The sequence below is a fragment of the Podarcis muralis genome, chromosome 1 (assembly GCF_964188315.1).
Source record: "Podarcis muralis chromosome 1, rPodMur119.hap1.1, whole genome shotgun sequence".
NCBI classification, from domain to species: domain Eukaryota; kingdom Metazoa; phylum Chordata; class Lepidosauria; order Squamata; family Lacertidae; genus Podarcis; species Podarcis muralis.
Window position 1 is genome coordinate 57,880,106 of NC_135655.1, and position 26,711 is coordinate 57,906,816.

General features: G+C 38.7%; 1 protein-coding gene and 1 long non-coding RNA gene across 10 annotated transcripts in view; both read left to right on the forward strand.

The window, feature by feature from the left end:
- The window catches only part of SHANK2 (SH3 and multiple ankyrin repeat domains 2), a 330,073-nt gene that overhangs the window by 283,024 nt on the left and 20,338 nt on the right, over positions 1 to 26,711 (forward strand). For all 9 annotated transcript variants that reach the window (XM_028728438.2, XM_077929335.1, XM_028728444.2 and 6 more), the window contains one exon: positions 22,289 to 22,419. In XM_028728438.2, the coding sequence (XP_028584271.2) occupies positions 22,289 to 22,419 (131 nt within the window). The remainder of the gene's footprint in view (positions 1 to 22,288; positions 22,420 to 26,711) is intronic.
- LOC114596725 (uncharacterized) lies at positions 8 to 4,983 on the forward strand. The gene is made up of 3 exons (XR_003706616.2): positions 8 to 3,914; positions 4,487 to 4,559; positions 4,755 to 4,983. It is a non-coding gene; the product is annotated as an uncharacterized LOC114596725 (long non-coding RNA).

The following is a 26,711-nucleotide window of genomic DNA, read 5'->3' on the forward strand; positions in this document are numbered from 1 at the left end:
GTAAGGGGAAGCATTTTATCTCTTTTAATTTGTTTTTTCTCCCCTACACCTTTTCATATTAAAGGAGGATACATAGTTGTAAATGGTCCAGTTTGTCAGTCATAAAAATAATTTATTAATATGTTTTAGCTATTTAGATAATGAACTGAAATCACATAAAATAACCTAATTTCCTTCACATTTGAAATAGATGATCCCATTTCTTTCTTTTGTCTTGCCTCCTTCATCCCCACTCCCTCTCCCTTTATATGTTTAAGATCCCTTCCCAGTTGTTCCCCAGTCATTATTTCAAAGTTACTGTGCTAACTGGTGATCACTTAGGGCTATTTCATGCATGGCATGTCCCCAGGTAGGAAAAAAATATGTGCACACACGCCATGTTGTATGTCTGTTCTGCTGTGGTTACCTGTATTTGGAACCACCTGCTGCAGCTTCTGAACATGTGTAACCAAGGCAGAATAAACACTTGTGCCATTTTCATGCCCAGCAATGTATGTGGGTGTACACATATTTTTCTGCACTGAGTTTCCCTTCATGTAGGAAACTCATGAATGAAGCAGCCCTATGAAAAGCAGTGGCAAGTAACAGGAGTTTGGTGTAGTCCTGCATCACTTATTTCACTTGCCTGCTTAATAGCCAGTCGTTACTTACAAAAACCACACTGCCTCTGTCTCAAAAATAGGCACCTCACACACACCTTGAGTCTTTACCTGGAGAACTGCTGCTCTGCATAATTTCAGGTTGAACTTAGCATCTTCCACACTGTCCCGTATGCATGGAATGCCCTCCCTGAACTGATCCATAAGGTCACAACTCTCCTCTCCTTTATCTCCTTGAGACCCACCTCTGCTGCAATGCCTACTGAGCCTATTGCACAACTTGCAATGACAGATTGCTATGTGAAAGGACAGATGGGGATTGTTGACATTTTGTAGTAATACTAATTATAAATAAATATATGTATATAAAGGTTGCATATATTTAGCTGCATCCCTTTTCTTCCTTACCCTTTGTATGTCACCTGCTTTCTTCAAGGCAGGGAACTTGGTTTTTTTGTTGTTGTTTTTTTTTTTTTTTTTGTATATATGATTGCCTAGCACACTGCTAATCCATAGAGGTTGAAGAAATTGAGGATAAGTCATGTGTAGATTACAGAGTTGTGTGAAGCATTAACTTCGATGCTATGTTACAGTGGTGAAGCAAAGTGGCTGGAGTTAAATTTACTTAATTTTGTTTTTTGTTTTACACTTTTCCCAATTCTCTCGTTTCTCTTCCTTTTGTTGATCATATTAACAAGAGCTCCAAGTACACCTACAGCACTGCCACTCAAATCATTCTACAGAAACCCATATAGAATAAAACATTGTAACTAGTTGTGAGCCCCAGTGACTTGGAACACTTTGTAGTGTAGATGGGTTCTCCAATAAGTATAATGTTTGCGTGTGTGTGTGTGTGTGTGTTTGCTTGCTTTTGTTTCACTGAGGGGGAGGATAAATGCCCTGGATATGGCTTTTGAAACCATGGACAGCCAGGTCCACTTCACGTGTTATAACATTTAGTGTATATATGCAGTCCATACTCTCAAACTGACATCCACTTTGAACGATGTATACGTTGACACAAAAGTCATTACTTGTGCCAGAGAGTCAAGAATTTGTCTCTGCCACATGTACACATACTTTAAAGCATATATGTTTCTTGTAAAGCAGACCTCACATGTGTAGAATTTCCTTTATGCGAAGCTGCATTGTACTTTGCATGGCATTCTGTATAGGCAGGGGCTGTCCCAATAGCAGGCATAGGTTCGTATGGATATATTTGGTGTTTCCCGTGAAATTGAAGACAATAAGGTAGCCCCTTATTACTCTTAATCAGAGCTCCTTATTTACAATGGAGCCACTGGATCAGGGCCGTGGTTTAGCAATACAGTTAAGAGATAAAATTCCTTGTAAGATTAAAATCAAATATTATGTTTTCCGCTACTTTTAACTTTACTTCTGAATGTTGCTTAGTGTTACTAAAAAAAACCAACTTCTCAATCTGTAATACATCTTTTTAGCTTCCAGTTATAGACTCACCTGCCAGTAAGCCCCATTTAACTCAATGGAGCTTACTTCTGAGTAGACCTTTACAGGATTGCACTGTTACATTGCTATTTTCCCTTTCATCATCCTTCTCAAACTCAGAACTAAGCCATTCAACTTTAAAATACACATTATTTCAACTTGGAAACTGGTCTTATTTCTTTTGGTTTACAATATTTTGAAAAATTAATACAAATTTGACCCAGAAAAATGCACATTTGAATGTATTAATAAATGAATTAATCTAAATTGTAGGAATTTTTTTGGAGTATCCACTACTTAGCAAGGTGGCTAGTCTAGACCATGAACTCAATGGGGGGGGGGGTCTTAAAATTAGCAAAACAAATAACACAGGGAGATTTTTGCATAATTCAGACAAAACTTTTGCATACCTTTTGTATCTCATAGAGTTTTAGAACAATATATTATATAGCAATATATTTCCTCTGTTTAATGTCTATGCATCCTTGCCCCGATCAAGAGATCACATATACACATGGAAGGTTATGTATATGTATGTGTATGGTGTCTCCCAATCTTTTTAAGGACTTCTTCATTTTAGCGGATAGACCCAAACTAAGTGCGCCAATGATAGGACATATGGGGATAGGGCACCTCCATTGAAATGAACAGAGAATTCCATTAACATGTCTTGGTGAAAACAAGATTTATCAGGGCATGTGATAATGCAATGCCCAACAAATCCCCACTGAATCAAACAAAAACATACCCAAACAACAAGCAATATGATTATTTCACCAGTATAAGCACAATATGACTAGAATTTTTAAATTAAATAATTCCAGCCTATTAATTCATTTTTTCAAAAATGAAGCAGCAACAAAATAAACCAGCCTATCCATAGATTATTATTTTTTAAAGAAATCATGAAGCAACGATGGCTTACATGACCAGATAGCTATGGAATTTGTAGGGGGAGCAGGTTTTGCATAGCTATTTTGGAACACTTTTCTAATTCATCAGTACCAAATTTTATTCTAGCAAATTTGATGTATCAAGCAATGTCAGGTTTCCTTTGATCTTATTTGAGATTTTAAGCCTAGCTAGTTGGTTTTTCCCCCTGAACAGTTTCTAAACTGGATATTGTTCAATTCTCCATCTATAAGTGCTTCCAAAATGTTAATTTGTGACAAGAATAATCAGATATGCGTTTAGGGGATTTTTACTGCTGAATTGGTGCTAGCCAAATAATAATAATTCTGAAACAGGAATATTTTTGCCTTCCTCTATTTTTGTTGATCTTTCTCTTGGGAGTATAAATTTTAATTCTAGAAGAATATTACAATATCACCTGCAGAAACATTAGGTTAGGTCATAGTGCAATTTAATACGAGATGCAACTCACCTAACAGAACAATGTTTAATAGTGGTATCTTCTAAAAGAAACGTATCAGTGGCATTATTAATAAAAGCAATAATATTTATAGTACATGGTATGGTATAGTATCATTTTTTTCAAGAAAAAAGTGTGAAATGATGGCATTTGAAACAATTAAGACATAAATTAAATCCAATACTTGAATTCCAAATGTAATAGGGAACGAAAAGTGGCCTCATGTGAAAAGGCTACACACTGCGATTACAGGTATTTCAGCACTGTGGAATAGATCATAGGACTTTCACAACCAAGGAATAGTGAAAGCAGACATGGTACCAGCTCTAAAGTGTTCACACCTTCAAATATGATGATAATCTCGGAAAGATGTTTTGGACAGAATTATTTAAGTCATCAGAAAGAAACCTTGCCGTCAAAGATATGGATATTCCTGATGTTACCAATCTAACATGGATCCTCTGAAGGATATTTGTGTAAGTATTAATTGCTGACACCAAATGAAAATCTGAGTTAATATTACTATTTCATGGTATGCAGTTTTAAGTTTTGATGGAGATGTGTTGAATGCACACTTAATCATTTTTAAATGGGGTGATATTCCGTCTTCTCTTAGCAAATTTATTAAATAACTGTTCATTTATCCCAATGAGGTAAAGCCATATTTATTAGCATAGCAAGGAATCAGACTTCACTTGTTTTCTAATACATATCAGTAAGAATGTTATCTGTTAAAGAGGTACAAAGGAGTTAGTGAGGAAAGAAATACAAGGGGTGAATTTTTGAGTTCTGTTCAGTACTTTCTGGGAGTTCTCAGAGATAATGAGTCCAGGTGCTGAATATTTCTGAAACATTCAGCATGATTTCATAATCAGGTGGTGAAAATTAGTAGTGCTTCTGAAAATGTTTGCAGTCCTTAATACATGAGGGCTTTTAAAGCTTCCATGTTGCCATTGTTCTTGCTGTCTATTATGAGCAGAATACTCATACAATTATAACTAGTCATGCATCCCCACATGTAAAGCACTTCATTGTCTTTCTTCACTAGAGAAAAGTAATTGAGGGTGACTTTGCCATCCCAGTGAGGAAAACATTGCAAGAGAAAATAAAGTGATGGAATCGTAAGTATTCAAGAGAATCATATTACTACGGCCATTAGGTGTGAAATTTTTGAGCAAACCCCCTGGAAATTGTTGGCTGAAAGATGAGTAAGACTTTATTATATATTTTTAGACAGTTTGTTATTTAAGATTTTCAGAATTCAAAGGTTGCACATAGAACACATTTTCAAAGCTTTTAATCTTTTTGTCTTTCAGGTGCTGTAATGCTGCCACTGTGACTTAAACTTCAGTATGCCTTATTTAAGGTACCAGAGAGGTGGACAGCATACTCTTCCTTTCTCTCATTCTTTCTTTCCTTTCTTCCTGATTTCCTTCCTTATTTTTTCAAGGCCTTTTCTTCCCATTCCACATTGTTTGTTTTTTCAGTTGTTAACAATGTCATGTTGACTCCTAATTAAAACTGTAAAATAAATTACTCTAGGCATCTTGTAGTTTGTTTTCATTTGCCTTGCTCAGTTCTACAAGCTGGCTCATGTGTTTGCAGAATTGCACCATAACTTACTATAATGTTTGGAAGATTGATTCCCCATCTCCAAATTCCATCTCTTCGAATGCTGGCTCAAATCTAGCACATTTTGTTTCCACTTATTTTCTCAATTCTGAAAACCTTCCATGTTTTCAGAATGAAATAACTTTTTTTTTTTTGAAAAATAAATACTGTATTTCTAAAATAACTGTTGCTTCTGTAATGTAGAATATCTCTTGCGTTATAAGATTACAAACATATGGAGCATCTATGCATACATTCACACATAATATTCTTTTTCATCTGCATCTGGGGATTTGAGTTGTCATTCCATGTGATGGAGTAAGGTATAATCTAGCATTAGATAACAATGTTATCATGAGGTTATCTTATCCCTTGCAGCTGGTTGTTTGGAATGACTAATTTAGAATGACTTTTCCTTTGGTTCTTCATTCAATAGAAACCACATTACAGAAAGGAAGGATGAGATTGGGGGTCAGTATGTTCATAAAACTTCCCAGTAGAATTAATTCAGCAGCAATATTAGTAAATATTCCCAAAAGGCAGATAGTCTAAAATTTGGCCAGCAAAGAATTAATGGATCCCTAGATACGATTCAAATGAATATCAAGTGATTCAACCTGTGTGGCTCTGTGTTCCCTAAGTCTTAAACGTTTTTACTAAAAACTATTCTTGAAGCACGGCATATGTATCTAATATGACCCAGTCATCTCTTATTAGTTTCTGCTCATTGATTATAGTATAATTTATTAATCTATAAATATTATCTTTCATGCATTAGAGTGAAATCTGATTACTGAAGCACACATCATATTTTCCAGATACCTTTTTAATTTGCACCTCTTCCAGATAAGAGGTATATAGGTGTTAAGATGTTAGGTGACAGGATTTGTAAATCTGTTGCTTTTGAATTAATATTTGGTATTAGTTTCATATACCATTTTCCCCACCCTGTACAATGATTCTATCCTGTACAATGTCTGATTTGAGGTGTGCCAAGAGATGCAAGCATCTCCTCCCAGTTCTCTTAAACAGACTATCCATTTTAGAAGCCCTCTTGCATAATCTGAAATTGTCAACTTCTTATGTTAGGCTGTACGGTTGCATACTTTACAATACACTGTCTTAGTTTCATTTATCTTACAGTTTGGCTTGATTCAGACCTCACACCAAAGCATGCTTTGCACTAATTGTAGCTTAGAACCCAAACCATGGTTTGAGCTTCCATATGTAAAGACAAAGCATGAGTTAGAGCTGCTTGTTTGCTTTTGTTTGCTCTGCTACATCATGTCAGTTCCTTCCCATGTGGGGCAAATATAGGTGACTGCCTAGGTCCAGTGCTCTCAGGGGCCCACACCTTAACACAGCACACATGACTACAGGTCCTGTATATGGACAAATAGCGGGCCAGTGGCTAGGCAGAAACCATGCATTCAGTCACTCTTTTGTGGCTCCAGGAAATGCAGGCATGGGGTAGGGGCATGCCTGCATTAAGAGAAAACTATTTCAAATAAACAATGACAGAAAAGTTATTATTTTCCCTCTCCCATGCGGGGTAGGGGGAGCATTGTTATTTTTTACCCTACTTACTTTGCGTCTCATCCCATGTTGAACTCCAAGAATGTGAGGCAACCACATTCACCTATTTAAACTGCATTTGTGGCTTGCAAATCCTGAATTCAACTAATTCAATAATATTTACTTGCGTAAAACCAAATATTGTTGTGAGTAATCCTACATAAATGGCATTATACTAAAGACCTTTACTCTTAATAGTGAAAGTTAATAGTGAAAGTTATTACTAGTGCGCACTCTGCTCTTTTCTGTTTCTTGGAGTGGGGGTGGAATTGGACAGAATTTCTTACTAAAATCTCGTATGTTGAAACTGTTTTATAAGGCCACATGCTATATTTATAATGTATGAATAATGAAGGTGTAAAAAGAGAATATCAATTCTACATTTTGCTGTTACTAAAGCTATCTTATAGAGTAAGTGGTTAAGGTGTATGTCCTAGAAATGCTTTGTACAGAGTTCTAGATTCAAACTCAGGCACCTGTCTAAAAGCTTTATTTGATTTATTTTTTACATTTGTATCCCACCTTTCCTCCAAGGTAGAGTACATGATTCCTGCCCTTCCCTTCACAGCAACCCTGTGACATAGGTTAGGTTGAGAAGCACTAACTGGCCCAAATATCACCCAGTGAGCTTCTTTCCTCTGTGGATATTTGAACCTGAATCTTCCAGATTCTGCTCTGGTACTAACCACTACACCACACTAGCTTTTAGGTGTATTCCAGATGTTTTCTCAAGACATCCAATTGTGGTTTCTCTACCTCCTGGTTTAGTTGAATTTCACCTGTATAAAAATGTCATGGAGGTTAAACAACATACTTTGTCCTGCATTGTGCACACCCTAGGAAAGACCTCCTATCATGCTAAACCATAATAGCAGAAACGATGGCTTGCAAGACCAGTTCATACCATGGTTTCTTATATGATTTGCTGGATAATCACAGGCTGTGTGTTGTCAATTCAGGCGTCACATCATGGTTTGATTTGTGTCTGAATTTGAGTCATGTCTGATTCCAGATTTAGATTATTTTATCTTGATACCATCAGTTCATCTTTAGTAGCATTCTTTTCGTAAATTACAGAACTTCTATGTACAAAATATCAGACTCCCCTGAGATAACATTTTTATGTTATACATTTCACATATGGAGAGAATCTGTGTTTTGTGTCTTAAAATGTCATATAAAATAAGAATAATTCGATTGCATTCATTTTTGGCATCTGTAAAAAGCTTGCAAATGTTAAATAAATTAGCCACAAACTGAATATGGTATCGGTGGTTATTTCTTGTGAGCAAATGTAATTAACAGTCTGACCCGTAACTATTTTAAGTTTGCTTTATTAAACTTTGTTAACAAATAAAATTTATGTAATAATAAAAGAGGAAAATTGTTCTTTTTATAATCAAATAAGTTAATCTTACATACATTTCAAACAGCACTAACATTTCCCCCCTTGCTTTTCCTATTCATGACTATCCTTTTCTGGAACCAATCTAAGATTAAACACTTGAATTTGTGCTTTTCCAGTCTTTGAATTAGTCAATGAAACCATACTGGTTGATATGCAAATATTCAAGGTTTACTGGGTTATAGATCAGGCTATAAAATCCTTTTTCTTAATTTTAAAATTACATCTTAATGCTAGTCAGCTGTTTAAGAGATGCCATGTCTAATACACGTACACAATGCATTGAGAAACTATCTCAATTTACCTGTCAATGTAGACTTTAAATTAAAGTATATATAGACATGGAATAGATCTATGTTGGACAGCCCCCACAACAAGGTGTGGAGCGCTTTCAAGTGAAGTGAGTTTCCATTTGAAGCTGTCACTTTTATATCTTGCTCTTAAGTACATTGGGTGACTATATTGGGCTGAAATTCAAAATTTCTGCCTTGTTTCCCTGTGTGCACCAATATTTCCGGTTTCCACATTTCACAGCAGCCTCTTCGGAAGATTAGACGATTGTCCAATGCAGTATCTAGCATAGTGCAAAGGACCGCAGCTGAAAGCAAAACTCAGCAGTATCTCACGTGTTTACAGAAGCACTTCAATCACATCAGCACAGATGTATTTGGCTCCTGGCCATAATCACTCCAAAGTACCATTACTGTTGATGGGTTTTTTTTGGCTAATCTTGAAGCCATATTCTGATGATCCCTCGTACCTACGGGACCACTTCTCCTGGTATGTCCCACGGAAGAACTTAAAGTCTTCAAACAAAAACATCTTGGAGGTCCCAGGCCACAGGGAGGTTAGGCTGGCCTCAACCAGAGCCAGGGCTTTTTTGGCTGTGGCTCCGATCTGGTGGAACGCTCTGCCACAAGAGACTAGGGCCCTGTGGGACTTGACATTTTTCTGCAGGGCCTGCAAGACAGAGCTGTTCCACCAAGTCTTTGGCCAGAGCACAGCCTGACTCCCTCCTTTGGCAATCTTTACAGAACTCTTGCCCAATGGTTGCCATAAATTTGATTTGAATTAATTTTATAATTAATTGATTTTAGAATGTTGTATTATTTTATTGTTGTTAGCCGCCCTGAGCCCAGCTTCGGCTGGGGAGGGCGGAATATAAATAAAAAAAAATTTTATTATTATTATTATTATTATTATTATTATTATTATTTGAAATTATTAACATGAAAATGTTTCAGTTGAGTGAGAGATTTCTTAAGTTTCCTTTGCCTTAATGAGAATTAGCAACACCCACAAAATCAACAATATTAAATTGTCATGGATACCAGCAGCCACAGCAAAGTAGTTTTAAGTCCTATTGATTTTAGTGGGTGAACTGAGTACATGTTTAAAATTGTGGTCCTGTGCACAGCTCAAGTAAACTTAGTGGGATTTGCTTCTAAGGAAGCATGCATATGTTTCCTAGTTGAAATCAGTTGGACTTGAAATTCTTAACTTTGGTTGAAACACGCCACATTATTCCTTTATCACACACCATATGCCCTCTTCTCCCCCCCCCCCCCGCCATGCCTTTCTCCCTTTCCCTCCTAAAGCTGTTGAGAGACAACTTAACGGTACTTCTTCTGCAGTGTACACGCTCGTGTTTATTGCTTTGCATCTGCAATGTCTGCCAAAAAGAGTGCTTTCAAAAGCCATCGATAGCTAAATATGCACAGAATTTACAAATGACTTTTTAATGTACATTTATGCTCTAATATTTAGGCAGGTACCTTTTGTAAGTTTTAGCTTCTTTCAAACACATATTAGATAACATGGAATAGTTTTCTTTTTAATTGCTCTGAATAAGGAGAAAGCACACTTGAATTGTACTTCGCTTGGGATTTTGCAATCTTACACTGACATGAGACATGTGGTCTAGAACTTGAATGCAGATTCACACAACACCTTTCAGAATATGCATTTTTGCACTACTGTATGGTAGAATTCATACGAAGCTTTTTCATTTTGTGAATGGCTCCCAGGCCATGGGATCGGCAACCCCTAAAGATTCAGGTTGTCAGTTGTGTGTCTTTTGGTGGGGAAAATGAACATGTGCTAGAACGCTTCACAAGTTCTACTTTTATATAGATCTCATAGCATGTGATGTATCGTCCTTTCATTAGTACATTGGGTGGGTATACTGGGAGGAAGAACAACACACATGAAAAATAGTGGTTATGGTTCATTTTCGAAGTTAATAATGTAGTTGAAGCCACAGTATGAAGGTGCAATGGATGTTGCACCCAGTTTGATGTAACCTATTGTGCATGGCACAGTTTCTATCTGTATCTGTCTTAGGTATTCAGAAACTTTCATCCTATCTAAAGCAGCTTGAACAGTAAGAAGAAGGGGCATGCTGCAAACATGGGCCTAAGTGCAGAGGAACAATTCACGGCTCCAAGAACTTTCTCAAGCGTGCTACTATGGCTGCTGCATTGCTAGCTGTATTTAATTGTACCCAAAGAACTTTCCAGTTATCTGGCAACAAAGAAGATCATACCTACTCCTGCAATCCAGCTGTTCATATGGGGGGAAAGGAAAGAATATATAAGGAAAAGAAAGCAATCCAGTAGTGGAGATGAAAAATCTGGTGGGATCTCAAAAGGAAGGACTCTTTGAGAGCAGCACTTCCCAGGGGAGGGATCAGCTGCCAATACAAGTGGCAGGTAAGACTCAACATGGCCATAAAGAGATAACTATTTTCAGTGAATCAATGTTTCTTGTAGCTGAAACCTCTGATTATTATAAGTACTGTAGCCTGTGCTCTTTCCATATACTTCCTAGAACTAAGTTGTCCTTGGTGTTTCTTCTGTAGCTTTTATATCACGAATAACTTGTAAATGGTATCCTACATTCACTGAGAAACTAGAAGCATGATAACCATGTTCAAGGAGCCAGCAGTACGCCAGCACCATGATCCTACCCAAGCATCTATGGAGCTGGTGTAGTCCTGACTTCTGGCAACATTTGACAAACATCCTGTCCAAGGCAGCTTATTCTTCAGGGCAGGGAGTAGGCAAACTACGAATAGTGAACACAAAATTATGAGGTGTATCATGCACATGGAGGTGTCAGAACAATACACCCAGGTGTATGACACAGATGTACTAAATCACAGAAACGAAGGAGGCATCTGATCACACTGAGGAGAGGGACTGTGAGAAGTCTAACACTGCCTCTTTGCACACAACACTTTAAAAATTCAGCCAGTTGACAAATAAAATAATGTTATAGGGGAGATGCTGAAAAGAAGCCAAACACACTGTCTGGGGTTTTTTGTTTTTAATTCAGAAACAATAACACTATGGAACGAAAATCTAAAAGAGCACCCGGTCCAAAAATTACCAGGCTCTTGGCACAGTCCTCTTGCTTTCCCTTTCTCCGTCTGTTTTCAAATACATCTTTATAGTTGAGAACTCTGGTAGGCATGCCAGAACAAAATGCAACCAGGTAATATTGATTAAACCATAGTATAAGAAGCCACGCATCCACATACCCTATAACTCACTGTATGTCTAGAAAGAAAACAATTGAGTTAGCAGCGGTTTAAAAATACATTGTTCGGTTAGGTAGATGTAGTATGTAAGGGTGTTGGGGTCTGAAGCAGAGTGCAGACATGATGGTGCTGATTTCTTAACCATGGTTAAGAGAGTGGAAGTTGGTCATGCACAGATACCTTGGGTTGGGTACAGGTTTGCGCAGAGCAGAATTGCACAAACTGGCAGGGTCGGCCCACCCATGAGGCAAGGTGAGGCATCTGACTCAGGCGGCAGGATCCACATGGACAGCAGATCCCAATGCAGATATTTATTCCTCCCCCGTCCTGTTCCTGATGTAGGTTTTCATTCACCCCTCCTTCCCTGGTGGGGAGGGGGCAGCCATGCAAACTGGATGCTCCCACAAGTGGAAGCTGGAACATGATTTTCAATATTTCCTTTCCTCCTGGAGCCTTCTGTGCTCTCCAGAATCTGCTCCAGAGGATTGGGGGGGATCCTCCGGAACAGCATGGATATGGGTATGGAGGGGGAGAGGGGAACTATCAAAAGTTATCTTCCTCCTCTCACCTACGGGAGCCTCTGCAGGAATTGACTTGCTTTTGTGAATAGAAGGAGGCCTTCGATTTGTTGAACAGCAGGTCTGAATCTAACCCTCTCTTTCCTCTGTCTCCTTTTGTCTCAGGCATTCTTTCTCCTCTCTTTCTCCTTTGAACTTTAATTATATTTATCATTACATCTGCTTTGGTTTATTTGTTCCTATTTTAAATTCATCTCAGAGTCTTACATTTTGTCTGCAATTGTATTAACATGTTTTTATGTAGTGTCAGCTTATGTGCTGGTTTCCTATAGAAAGTCAAATATTTTTGAGAATAATAAATAATCTGCAGTGGTACTAAGCATGGTTAAAAGCTTGCCTTCACTAAGCATTAATCAGGATTTGAAGCAAGGCTTCAATAAGCTGGCAAACCCTGGTAAAGCTGTTGAGCGTTAATCATGGTTAGTGTTAGCATTACAGTTAGCTCAGTAAATAACTCCTGCGTGATCTTATGTGCAGCTTATTCCTAGTCTCTTAACCATGAGTAAAAGATCAACAGTGTTGCATCTGCACTGGGCATAAATAATTGCTTCATTTTCTTTTCATTATTATTATTTCTACATCTCATTGAGCGTAACCACAAGCTAGTGATTTGTGCCCCTGTAATGAAACCAAATCTGTAGATGATAAGTATTTAGAAGATAAATACATAATATTTATTTTGTTTACATGTTGATCCTTGCAGTCCAGTTGTTGTATGCTCCTGGTGAAGAACTAGGCAACAATGCAAGATCAAGGCACCTCATTCAAGAGAGAAGTTAACTTGATTTTAATATTTCTAGTCACATGGTGCAGAAGCGTAAGACATTTGATCATTCAGTCCTGCTGCTGAGCAGCACAGTTTCTAGGCACACCAAATTTCCATTGTCTCCATATTACCAAATGCACTTCTTTCACACCACCAACATAGCACTGGTGCCATCATCTTAACAACTTCCAAGTCCTGAATTTTATCAGGCCAACTTGCAGACAGCAAGAAAATGACCTTTCAAGCAGAGCCTGATGCATCAACCATTATCCCAAGTTGCCACAGTTGCCTTGCATTGAATGAAAATCAGCTTAAGGTTCTCTGTGCCCCATGATAATATTAAATAAAGGCTGTTGCCTCTTGATTCAGCCCCTTCATTGTTAATGGCTAGTCTAACAACCCATCTTAACCTCTTTGAATGTATTCATGATTCATAAGTATTCGACAACAGTGTCAGAATTTAAGTCCATTGATTGTTTATAAACTGTTTACTCAGTTTGTTATTTGTGTGATTGGCCACACATGCCAATCTCTCTGATTGGAAGGCTGAAGTTATTTGCTTAGGAAGACGTTGCAGCGAATAAAATGTTTCTGAGCAATAAGGTTGTTTTTTTTCAAGTTAGGAAACTGGATTCACCAGTAAATGGCAAATGAACCATCTACATAAATAACAAACTATGCCAAAATATTATTTTATTTGTATATCAATGTTCACACATCAGCTGGGGGTGGGATAGGTTATATTTTTCAGATTATTTTATCAGGTCTACTATTTTCCATTTGGTTCTGTTGTAAATGTTCAGACAAAGAGTTTTAAAATATGAAAAATGCCTGGCTTCATATGATCAATGATATCCAATAATAATAATATCCCTTCTTTAGAATGGGATGGCCACCTTCTGCATTATAAGCGGCCACTCAGTTCTCTAGATTCCATTCCTGGAAGGGGAGTATATATTGCTGTCCAATTGGACCTTCTCGCAACTAGTCAGAAGTTGTATTCAGCATGACCTAGGAAAAGCGGTTTCATAGTTATGGTGCATGTGTGCTGGATCATGATTTGGGCTGTTGCATTCAAAACCTGGAGATAGAATCATAGATTTGCACAGCTAACAACGTGAAAGGCTTCTCACACAACCTTTAAAAAAAAATAATTTCCTTTTTATATAAAATGTTATTACTGATTGAAATGTAGCAGGGAGTAAGGCAGATAAAATTATTTCCTGGGCCACATCTTGCTCATGGGCCTCAGCTGGCCATCCCTGCTCTAGAGGTTCAGTTAGAATTTTGAAACAGACATTTGCTCATGTGGTTAAAAACATCCCTGTTTTATATGTGTACCCTAGCAGAGAATTCTGGAAAGTGGATTTTGTGGTCCTGCACTATCTATCTAAGGGATATAGGAATCACTGGTTACAGCTGTCGCTGGGCTGGTGGAGCAAAGGTGGGAATTAAAGTGCAAAAGCAGCAGGTATTACATTTAAATTGTCTCGTGAAGTCCCTTTTCAAAGTATCCATGCAGTGGAAGATCCAAGGCTTGCTTGCCGCTCTGTCTCCACATCCATTTCCATAAGGAACTCATGCATATTATATACAAACAGTTTCATTCTCACTTTCCATAAACATGCAACTGGACAGTCTAAACAAACACAAACAGGTGTGAATACTTTGAATGTGAATACGTTAATTAATAGATGGAGAAATTATTAGCGCTCACAACGTAATTAATGTTGAGATTAAATATTCAGTTATATTGAATCATGAAATGTACAAGGCCCTTTAAATGAATCTATGGTTGGAGGGGTTCAGGATTTGGAGTGGTGAGAGAGACCATGGTTTTCTCTAGGAACCACCTCCAACATCCCTCTCCCACTAAAATAAGATGGATGATCTCAAAGGATAAGAAATAATAAGAAACATTGTTACAATCAGACACATACATACATACACCCGTGTCCCTCTGGTGCAAATACACAACTCCAAATTAAGTTCATAAGAGCAGCATGTGGTGTGTGTCAATGAGCAGGAGTGACACCTAACCAAATACAAATTCATTTGGAGATTCTGCAAAGCAGGTGCAAATTACTTAGCACCAACCACACAGAGCAACCAGTTCACCAGGAATGATTAGTGGTAGTTACTCTTGTTTACTAGGTAGACTTGGTGAGAATCATGCTGTTCACACACAAATCTTGCTTAAGATTGGGAAATGTACTTTGAATAAGTGATTATTATGATAATTTGAGAGGACATCTCAGATAAATATGAATGGGTAAATTGTCCCAGAGGCAGAAGGCTTATTTTATTTTCCCCCCCAACCTAGGACATTTTCTCATTCTTCATTAGCCTGCATAATATATATAAATGCATAAAGTAACTGCTTAGTTAGGAAGTGCATGCAATATATAATCATTTTAAAGTGTTTGGGGATACATTTTCTTAAGAGTAGATGTGAATTTAAATAACATACATGGACAAATGCCCTTATTTAATGCTTGACCTTTCTTTGTAAACTGCATTGTACACGTGTTATATAACTCTTTATAAAAGTACTCAGGCAAGGAGTCAGCAAGGCAAGTGCAAGGGAAATATTTATCTTCAGACAAACAAAAGGCATCCTGGTGAACAATGCCATTGTGCATAATTAGTTTCAGTTTAATATTAACAAAAAGGAAATGAATGCATACAGAAGACCTAAGAGACATTGTTCACAGGATAAATTTGATTGACTGCCGCACAGATTTTGTGGCAATAATTCTGGAAGGAGTTTAGGGGTGAGATGAAACGCCGGACAAAAGAGAAGATAGCAAGCAGTGCTTCAAAAGTTGCCACACAAGCCAGTGGTGGAGCACATCTGACACCACAGGAAGCTCAGGTCGCTTGGAAAGTTGACTCAAAGTTCATCACAGAGATTTCTGACTGTGACATCACTACAATGCATAGGTGAGCTTTTTGCTAGGTTCACAGACATTTACTGTCACAATCACAATAAGGTGTATTGAAAGATGTTCTTTGGGATCCAGTACAGTTGTATGTGTTATGGGTGCAGCACCATGTGCATTTTATGAAGTGCCACTTGCACTTTTCAGTCTCTAAATTTTAGTCTGCCCAACTATTTGCCCAAACACAAACACTCTGGTTTCCCAACTGGCTTCTTTCTGTGTGTTGTCCGATGTATGTAGATTCCTCCATCTGCCTGGCCTCAGATACAGTGGTTGTTGCTCCTCTATTTGATTGCCAGATGTCACTGGGCAGCAAGATGGGGAGGTTCCTGGATCTTCTGGACAGCCCAGGCACCAGAGAGGAAGTTCACCATCCACACCTGCAGAAGAGCAAGAATCTTCAGTGCCAGCTTCTGATGAAGATTCACCAGCCAGAACTACAGAGAGTTGGCCATGGCCATTGTCATCATCTGAAACACACAGCAACCTGGGGGAAGATTTTGAGGGATTTCCAACACCAGAGCGGACTCCGCAGTGTACAATGGACATACAATCTCCTGGGGATCAGTCTCTCAGTAGGACTCCCCAATATGAGAGTGACTCTCCTGTGGAGGGAAATGATGAAATGAACGAAGAGCACCATGGTGTTCAGCCTGTCCCTAGGGATCGGGGTTGGAGAGGGCAAACTCAGCTGACAGAGGGAGAGAGGTTATTAATGGAAACCAATAGTAGGATTGTACAGCTGCTGGAAAATATCAAGAGAGAGCATGCACAGTCCATGGGTCTCATGTCACAGTCCATGGGCCGGATGGAGCTGCAGCTAGGCATTGTGGCTACATCCACAAGAGCCATCCATAACTACCTGTCTGAGATTTTAGCTTTCCTCAAACAACCAAGGACACAGGTCCTTGAAACACGTATCTCCCAAAGAGCCACCCCTCATGTTGAGTTAACGAGTGCCTCAACGTGGACTGGTGAGGATGCAGTGGCAATGCCCACTGGATACTTACCAAGGGATGAAGGGATTAATGACTCTCAAGAAACACTGCAAGCCACACTGCCTCGTCGCAGTGGCCGAATGCAGAGAGCCATAACAGAAAGGGCCTCGTTGCCCATGCCCATGCGCCAAGCAAAGGGGGGAGGGAAGAAAAAATAATTTATCACACTAGTGATAGTATTTTTAAGGGTTTTTTTTAATGTGCCTGTCCTTTTAATTCTTAGCCATAAGGCCATGAGTGGCAGAACTTGACCATTTTTACATTTGGCTAACATTGTATTCTGGCTGACTAGATTAGTCTTACATTTTGTAGTTTATATTTGCATTGTTAACAATGTGTGCTACTGGTATTTGAAGAACATTTGCTTCTGTTCTTTCACTTCAGCTTCATGAGAGCATTTTTTTACACTGTGCCAGACATTCATTGCTTTTCTTACAAATACAAATCATTTCTGGACACAGTTGTTTTTTGAGTTTTCTTTTTCCATTATCCCCCCTTCCCCCTTTCCCTCTGAGCAAGCATTCTGGAGTTTTTGGTAAGTATGTGGGTCTTGGCAATATTCGCCTCAGAAATTGTGTTCGATCAGTCTTTGCCTGGTGTTTCTGGCATGCTGGCCTGAGGTGTTGGGATTAGCCTGTAAGTGCCTTTTTTTGATAATAATCTTATCCTCTGTGGGTCTGACCAGATTAATCTCTTGCCTATTTTGTGGAAATTACATATCTTGGCTGGGTTGTGTAATAAGCAACATGCCAGGACTATATTGCAGCATTTGTGACTTGTACAAAAGCTGTGCCAGCAAACCTATCTAGGCACATGAACTACACTTTCAAAAGCTCCTTCCTTGTTGAACTGATGGTTTGGCGAGCAACATTGTTATCCCATGGGGAAGTTTGGAGATTTAGAAACAGAGGAAAATAGCAATGCATTTATTATATGTGAATCACATAAAGAAATATTATAGGAGAAACTATCCCTAATACTATCACAAACACTTACAGATCAAAGCAATCGCCTTCCTTGTAGCCAGACCTTCTCAGAATTTAAGAGTCATAACACGCTGTTGCGTTCTGTGCCACCATGTCGAAATAACAGCTTTGCATTGCAGACGATATGAAAATCTCTCCTCTTCCTTTAGGCCACCTCATTTACTGATGCTAAGAGTGGTCCTAGCACACTAGGCAGATAACTAATGCACATGGGTTGGAGAGCATTTTTATTACTGTTGGGACTGCCTCTGTGAGGGTTGGTTAAAAAGCGGGACACAAAAGCATCTAGATGCATATAAGGAATACAGAGTGGCTTCTGAGTGGTACTCGAGATCATCCTGTTTTCACCACCAAACTGGGTTGTGTGGTCGCCACCACTGTTACAGGCACAGTGTAGGCCCTGCTTCACTTTCCAGTTTCACTTTGGAGCTAAATTCCCTAAAAAGCATGTTTGTGAGAGCATATTTATCAAGCCCATATCTAAATCCAAGTTTGTGGCTGTATCTAAACAGGCTGTGGACCATGTGGGCCATCTCTTCCACCTACTCTTGTTTCAGACGGAAGAAAACCTGAGAGCAAGAAGCATTTTGCTGCAGTACAAACCAGCCATAATATGCTTCTTAGTGAAATATTTGCTTGTGGCTGCTTTTTGCTAAGTGACTGGGCTAATGGTGAGATGCAGCTAGTGTGGGCTAACCCCTCATGCAGGCACAACGTACGGTTCAGGTATCTGTCCTGAGGTGAGCTGCCTTGGGTGTGCTGTCTTGACCATAAACTCTAAATGCACCCGGTCTGTCAGGGATGACCTTTCACACCTGCATACCACTTGTGCCCCATCTGTGCCTGTTTTATTTCTTGTTTGTTTGTTAAACATAATATACCGTATTTTTCCGTCTATAAGACACCTCCATGTATAAGACTATTTTGGGGGACTCAGATTTAAGAAAATGGGGGGAGATGGCCCCATGTATAAGACGCCCCCTCATTTTTGACATTATTTTTTAGGGAAAAAACCTAGTCTTATACACGGAAAAATATGGTATATATAGATGCCTTTATAAATAAATACATTTCAAATTGAAGCATGTAAGAATCATGATGCAAGAATACACATTCTTACAAAATTACATTAAAAAACAACAACCAAGGGGAAGTGTCACAAGCAAGTATGAAACGCAAGCCCAGTCCAATGGATTTTGTTAAGGTTCCAATGTAGCTTTCAAAGTCCTAAACAAAAACAAGCTGCAGAGCTCTTTGAAAATTAGCCTTTTATTAATATGTTTGAAAAGGGAAATACATGGAGTTCCACAAACATCCTGAGATCAGCCTAGATCTACAATATAATGAAGATGTGTTTATTTGCATTATGTCACTCTAAAAGTGTGATGGAATTGGGGAGGGGGGGTATTCAGAATTTGACAAATATACTACAGTTCAAACAACCATTGTTGGAAAGTCCAGATTTCCTCCCTAAATTTAATACATTTAATTCATTGGGTTTTACTGTATCCCAACTTCAGTATGCGATTAAAAAAAAAACCAGCACAAAATTCATTCTTTGCAGTAATATACAAACCCCCCTCCCCATTCCAACTTGTTTCAGCTATCTGTCATTAGAAAGGGTTGTAATACCTGCCATTTTGAGTGGAAGAAGCTGTAGGGCAAGGAGAAATGAGCTGACAATAATAAGATCAACAAAAGATAGAGTTTCCCACTAACCTAATGTGTGGTGGCAATATCAGATTTTGTTAGCGAATACCTGCAAACTGATATTGTAGTCAGATCTAGTGCTTGGATCAGACTTCCAATACTGTCTTGCAAAATAATGGAGGTATGCATGGTTTTTATCATTTTCAAAGTGAATATACCCATGCTTTTTTCTTGTATCTGTCAAAGCCTATTCATTATTTCCCTGTAGTTCTCATTGTCTGGCTAGAAATATGGCTACGTGTGTCTTTTCAGTTACAAAAGTTATGAGTTTTTATGTGGAATATTACATTACTTGCAGACATTGAGTAACAAATACTTCCCATCTTCAAAATATTTCACTGTTGATCACAAAAGGTTTGTGGCATCATTTACAGGACTAGAGAGGCATAACACAAAATCTTCCCTCTTGGTGGTGGATATACCAGCATACCCAAATGTCAAATATGAAACCTGTAAGGTTTATGTTTTACTGCAAATTGGAAAGGTTTAGTCATAGTTTGAAAGACAGAATTCAGATTTCTGCTAAATTGAGTATAAATCTATCACATTTGAATCTTTTAAAAAGCAGGCCAAAAAAAATAGAATACTGAAAGATACTGATATTTACAAATAATCTATTGCATTATCCAGTTCCATGATGTTGGCAGTAGATCTTGAGCCTTCTCAGTGACTTAAGAATCTGCTTTTCTATGACAATTTTCTTCACAGGTAGAGAAGTTAACTGTGATTCCTATAAACACCATTGCCCTGATCCAGCTATCCCTTGTGGGCACAAGGGCTCTGATCTCACCCAGCCCCAGGATCTTCTCCATTCACTTCAGTGGTCGAGGCATCTCTGGTAGCACACGCATAGAGATATGCACATAGATCTTTTCCATCCACTGCTGTGATTTGAGAAACCCACACATGCAGGGGCTCCTTGTGCACATTGCAGCACACACGGGGCTCTGGTTCAGGAAGTGTCTCTGCAATTAACTAGAAGTGCTACATTAAAAGCCATTTTCCTTTTCCCTTATACCATTCTAAACCACACTCTTAAGAGATGAATATGCTCTACATAGCAAATTACAATCTCTAATTTCAACACTCTGCATGGGTGGAACTGTCTGTAGAAAATTGAGGTGACTGTATTGAGTTGGTAACTAATGGGCTAGTTTCTCTTTCTTCCTAAAGCAGTTTGCAATGCAGGTATTTTGTATTTAATTCTAGAAAAATCAGTTGGGAAGTATGATGCCTTTAAGACTTCAGTTGTCGGACATGATGAAAAAAAGGAATTGGTGGGCAATGGAGTCTCTTCCAGTTGTTACATAACTTTTTATGTATGCATATATGCTGAGTATCCAGGGCCCTGTGGTTAGGATGAATATTTCGCTAACTTTGCTTTGATAATCTAAATGTTAAAAAAAACCACTGCATCTATATATAATCTGACTGCATTCTCTGAACATTGATACTGAAGGTGTGGCAAAGAAAGAATATAGGACAATTTTTTATAGTATAAGGTTGGCTCTTATTCCAAGTGTGGAGGATGAATTGATGTGTGATCTTTGATCAGTAAAATGACTCAGTTTCAACATAAATACAAAGGGATGATACCCATTGTATAATGCTATAATCCAGTTGTTGCCTAACTCTAGATTTGAACATTCCTCTTGCATCTTAAAAGGAAATCACTTGTATCGATTGCTTCTATTTTGGTTTGTGTTTGTAATTTGTCGCATTCTGCATTGTGCCTATTGGATCCAAATTTTCCTGTGCTACAAAGAGTAGAGATAAATTTTGTGTGGTTGGCCTCTATAGCACACTTAAAACTGAGGGCTGATTCTCTTCATAACCTTGTCTGTGACGGGCTGCTTTTATTTATCCAGCTCAGATTAGTTTTCCTACCTTTTGTCCATAGTGAAGTGGTCATACTATGACTTTGAGATCACAGTTTGATGGCCATCACTCAAACATACTCTTTGAACATTTGTGGCAAACAGTAACACCATCTGAGTTTGCGGTCAAAATGTTTCATGACTACTTCCTCATAGGCAAATGCAGGAAAATAGTACTCCAGAGTTTAGAAAGTGGTTTGCTACTAACAACGTGGCCATGAGAATTAGCCCTGAGATATTAATTGCCAGGCTTATAGCAAAGTTTCTAATGAAGATTTGAAACTTGACTCATTGGACCTAAGTATGATTCATTTAACATTTAGAAGTCCATAGAAAATTAAGTATTTGCATATTTAAGAGACTTTAAAAAGTGCTGTTATAGCAGTGCCAAATCGTTTTGTCTAATAGCCTGACATCAGGAATAGGTTACAAAGTAATAGCATAAAGAGCACTTAAAAATACCTATTATTGTCTAAAATTTCATTAGCATTCTAGTGACTACTGTGTGGAATAGTGCTCTGCAGGTGTAAAATTTCTAAAGGTTTTCTTTCCATTTCTATATAGATATTTTCCCTTCACATTTTGAAGGTTTGAAGAAGAGGATTGTTTTTCGAGTCACACTAAGTAAACATTAAATGCATGCAGGCTTAAAACTAAAGCATGCATGTTACGCAGCAACAATAAAAGTGCTCGGCTTGCACGACTTACGATGCTGAAGCATTGCCTTGTTAAATTGCCAAAATCCCCTTTTTATTTGCATCTTTTAAAAAAAAGTTAAACTCTTAATTTCACATTGCATTATTTAGATTTTCAGTCTTTGGACCAATTAGATTTATTTTAGCAAATATTTCTGTGTTACAGATAAAGTTGATGAAATAGTACCAGTTTCCAAGCCATCAAGAATTCCAGACAATGCAGCCGTGGACTCAAGAGTGGCAACAATTAAACAACGACCTTCCAGCAGATGCTTTCCCTCGGCTACAGATATGAATGTGAGTAATGGCTCTTGTAAATGTACTTAAGAGTTCTGATATTTTGACTAAATTAAGATCTTTCCAGATTCCTAATAGTAGAGGATAATCCTCCAAGCCTTCTTTTTCTTTTTGCACACTTATCCTTAATTCTTCTGACTTGTGCCCATGATCACCTTCTGGAATGACACTCCTCACTGTAACGGATTAAGATTTATTTCTTGGGAAAATTTACTTGGAAGTTAGTCCCATTGAAGTAAATGAGAGGCACCTCTAGAAGTGTGGTATATTCATGTTCTATATATTCATGTTTGTTACACCATATTCTTGAACTGGATCCATAGCAATGGTATATTCAAATGCCCTTTTAATAGGTAATTTCCAGAGTTTGAAATCAACATCAAAACCTTTCTCATGATTTATTGTAATGGTGCAATGGGACTGTATCTAGATATGAAGTAGATCAAAATATTGAATCAGATCTTGTCCCAGAATCACACATAATGAACTTAAAGGTCTTCCTAACCCCAGAGTCGTCCGCGACTGGACCTAACGGTCAGGGATCCCTTTACCTTTTTTACAGTGCAGTATGGTGTCTTTCTTTTCCTTCCCATCAGAAATGTTGCTCAGACCAAGAAATATGTTCTGTCCAGGATGACAAATTGACACCTATTTCACAAATACTATCATTCATAGAATTTGATATGACTTTAGAAGCTCTTAGTTCAAATACCACGACTAGTGTGGAAGGCTCTGCTTTGTACAAGTTGTGTGCATCCGCTACTCTTGATTCCCCACCTACTGAGGCAGAAAGAATTAAGGGAGAAACTGACCTGCTGTTAGTTGGATTGCTGTGTGTTCTGGTTGGTGATGGACAGCATACAGGAAGTAATGACCTCAGTTGGGTGGAATAATAAATATTCTCCTCCTCAGGGAAGGCATGCCAAAGAAATATGAAACTTCTGATTGTCTTGCTCGGCTCTGGCTTTGATACTTCTAGCTAGTCTAAAGTTTTCCCTTTTCCAGTAAGCTTTTGGGATAGCAGTTTATTTCACTGTATAAAGATACTGTTTCTGAACTGTATCTCCTTCAGTCACAGTTTGCAGGGCAAAAGATGGCATTAAATCCTGTGGCTCCTAGTAACACTTCAGGAACTTCTGATTCTGTGTTTTTTAGGTGCTTGAGGCAGATGTTTAGCTTTTCCCAGAAAGTAAAGGGCCAGAGGACAGAAGCATAATCTCTTGAGAATATTTTTGAAGAATTGAGACTGTCCACCTCAATTTATCATCCCCAACCCATTGTTTTTAAAAAAATCTTTTTAATTTTAAATTTCTTTAGAAAAGTTATACCCCAGTCTTCAGCCAAAAAGGCTCCTGGAGTGGCTTGCATACAATCAAGATAGTCCCTGTCCGTCAGCTTACAACAAAAAAGAAACAGCACAGAAGGAAAAGTGTCCAGGGGATGAAGGGTGGGGAAATTCAGAGGCCAATTCTTAAAGTTTAAATAGTAGTTATTATCATGACAAGGCGGAATGGAATCAGTTTAGGGACAGGCGGTGTCTGATAGAGCTGGCCTTTCAGTAAAGCTATGGAATGAACCCCACTTCTTATCTCTCTCACTGTTCATTTGCAAAATCATCATTTTCACTTTTATTCTCTATGCACTACTTATGCCTTATAAAATTATTTATGTTATTCAGTGGTCTTGTCCCTTCTCGCGTAAAATTCCAGCTGTTTAGCATCTACTTCCTCTATGAAGCATTTTTTACTTTTTGGAGGGGAGTTAGGGAATGTTTTTAAAGAAAAGAATTGAATCTAGGTTCTGGACTGGAGGACAGTCCCAAATCTATCATTAAAATGAAAAAAAATGTGATTTTTTGAGTAAGGTCGGTGTGTGTGTGTGTGTGTGAGAGAGAGAGAGAGAGAGAGAGAGAGAGAGAGAGAGAGAGAGAGGAATGAGGAGACAGGTTGCATTTTAAATTGAAAAGTGCTTGCAAATTCAGGAGTGTGAGCCACTGCAGTGAAAACAAAAGAAATCTCTAGCTGTGTGCATAGTTTTCTCACATACTTGCACATAAATGTGGTCTTACACATTGCCTGTTAACTGCTAGTTAGCTGTTGGTATGTTGCATTCAGCATTTTTCTGAAGGTATCTGTAGTATTGTATATGATCCTGGTTCATGTTTTGTCTCACTCCAAATAACAATACAGTGGAACCTTGGGTTACGTACCGTCCTCCTTACGAACACTTCGGGTAATGAACTCTGGTAACCCGGAAGTAGGTCTCCTAGTAGCAAACTTTGCCCCGGGATGCAAGTGGAAGTCACGCAGCGGCTGCAGGAGGCCCCATAAGCAAAAGTGCGCCTCAGTGCAAGAACAGTTTTGGGTTAAGAACAGACATCTGGAACAAATTAAGTTCATAACTTAATTTTGGGTTAAGAACACCAGTACAGCCAAAAACGTAAGACCCAATCACATACAGTAGACACTCGGGTTGCGAATGTGATCCGTGCAGGAAGCATGCACAGGTCACGATTCAGTGCCTCTGCGCATGCGCAAAGTGCGATTTAGCACTTATGGACATTTGCAAGCGCCGAAACCCATTCCGGTGCTTCTGGGTTCGTCGCGGTGTGCAACCTGAAATCGCACAACCCAAAGCGTCTGTAACACAAGGTATGACTGTATAAAAAACAGTATGGTAGTATGGTGTAGTGGTTAAGATCAGTGGACTCGTAATCTGGTGTACCGGGTTCTCGTCCCCGCTCCTCCACATGCAGCTGCTGGGTGACCTGGGGCTAGTCACACCTCTCTGAAATCTCTCAGCCTCACTCACCTCACAGTGCTTGTTGTGAGGAAGGAAGGGAAAGAAGATTGAGGTCAATGTGTTGTGGACTGTTGAGGTCACCTGAGAAGACTAGTGAGGTCTTCTAATAGAAGACATTATCCTTTCACAGTATACCTTAGGTTGTTATCTCTTTATTACTCCCTGTAAAAGAACAAGGAAAACAAGTTTCTAGTTCTGTTCTGTGGTTTCTGAATAAATGTGATTGTATTGTATTGTAGAGTGTTTCCTTTTCCTGCTTATTCTTGGGTGCACTGCTAAACTTCCTTAGTCCCGGGAGCTCTGACTCTTTGCTTGACGTCAACACAAGTGGCACATACCAAGGTGCAGACAAGAAACTGTCATGCAGGCCTAGTATAAGAAGAGACCCTTGGAGGGACAGATTCTGTGGTCTGGTGCTATACTCTTGTCCAACAGTTTGTACCACCTGGCCAGTCCTCTGTGGATATGACCTCAATTCCCATACCTTTTCCATAAGGAACCATGTATATCAAGGCATCACGGGGACTTAACAATATACTTCTGTTTCTTCCTGCGGGGGGGGGGGGGGGAGATTGTTCATACCAGAGCTGAATACTAGCACATTGTGGCTGTAGACCTGTTGATTTCTGGGTAGCATGTTATGGCTTACTTATTTATATTCCTTTTCCTACCTTGAGATGTTTAGGAGAGGTGTGCAGGATAATTGATCTAATAATTGATCTCAGACACAAGTCAGGGTTTTGAAAGGTGCCTTACCTGCTCTACATTAATGGCTTCTACTCTCAGTTCTTACTTTGCAATATTCTGGTCACCTATGTGTACGGTAGCACATACCACCATTTGAAGAAGATAACAATCCTTTCCTATAAGTGCTTTTCTTCAAAGGGGATGTCTGTTCTTAGACATACTGTAGTCCAAAAATCAATTTGGTACCATTAGCCAGGTTTTCCTTCATCCCAGTTGTCCGGTTCTGAATAGATCCTTCCCCTACCTATGTTTAACTTTGCTACTGCAAGTGACTGAGGGAGGGCCTCTTGCAACACCTGATGCCACTATGAAAGGTTTTGTGAGCCATCATATGTGGCAGACAGGTATGGACAGCTCTGGAAGAAGATCAGTTGTAAGAAATAAACTTGTGATCCATAGAAATGGCTTTATCTTTTGCCAGTTGAGTACAAATATAAAGCCTTCCATAGCAAAAGCTCATAGTTCACTAGTTTATCAAACCTTCCTTTTTGTGTTGCCGTTTTCCTGTGTAATATAGAAATAATCTGCCCAATTTCCCAAATATCCAATGAAACAAATATTTTGGATGTCTCAAAATAATGGCCAAATTGTGTAGCGTATAATGTATTTTTTCCCAAATTGTCACTTACTATTTGAAGTGAATATCAAAGCTATGGCCAAGTTGACATGTTTCTTTGAATTGTAGCATGTATTTTGCCACTACCTCCTGTAAATGTTACCGTTCTGCACCAGTAACATATAAT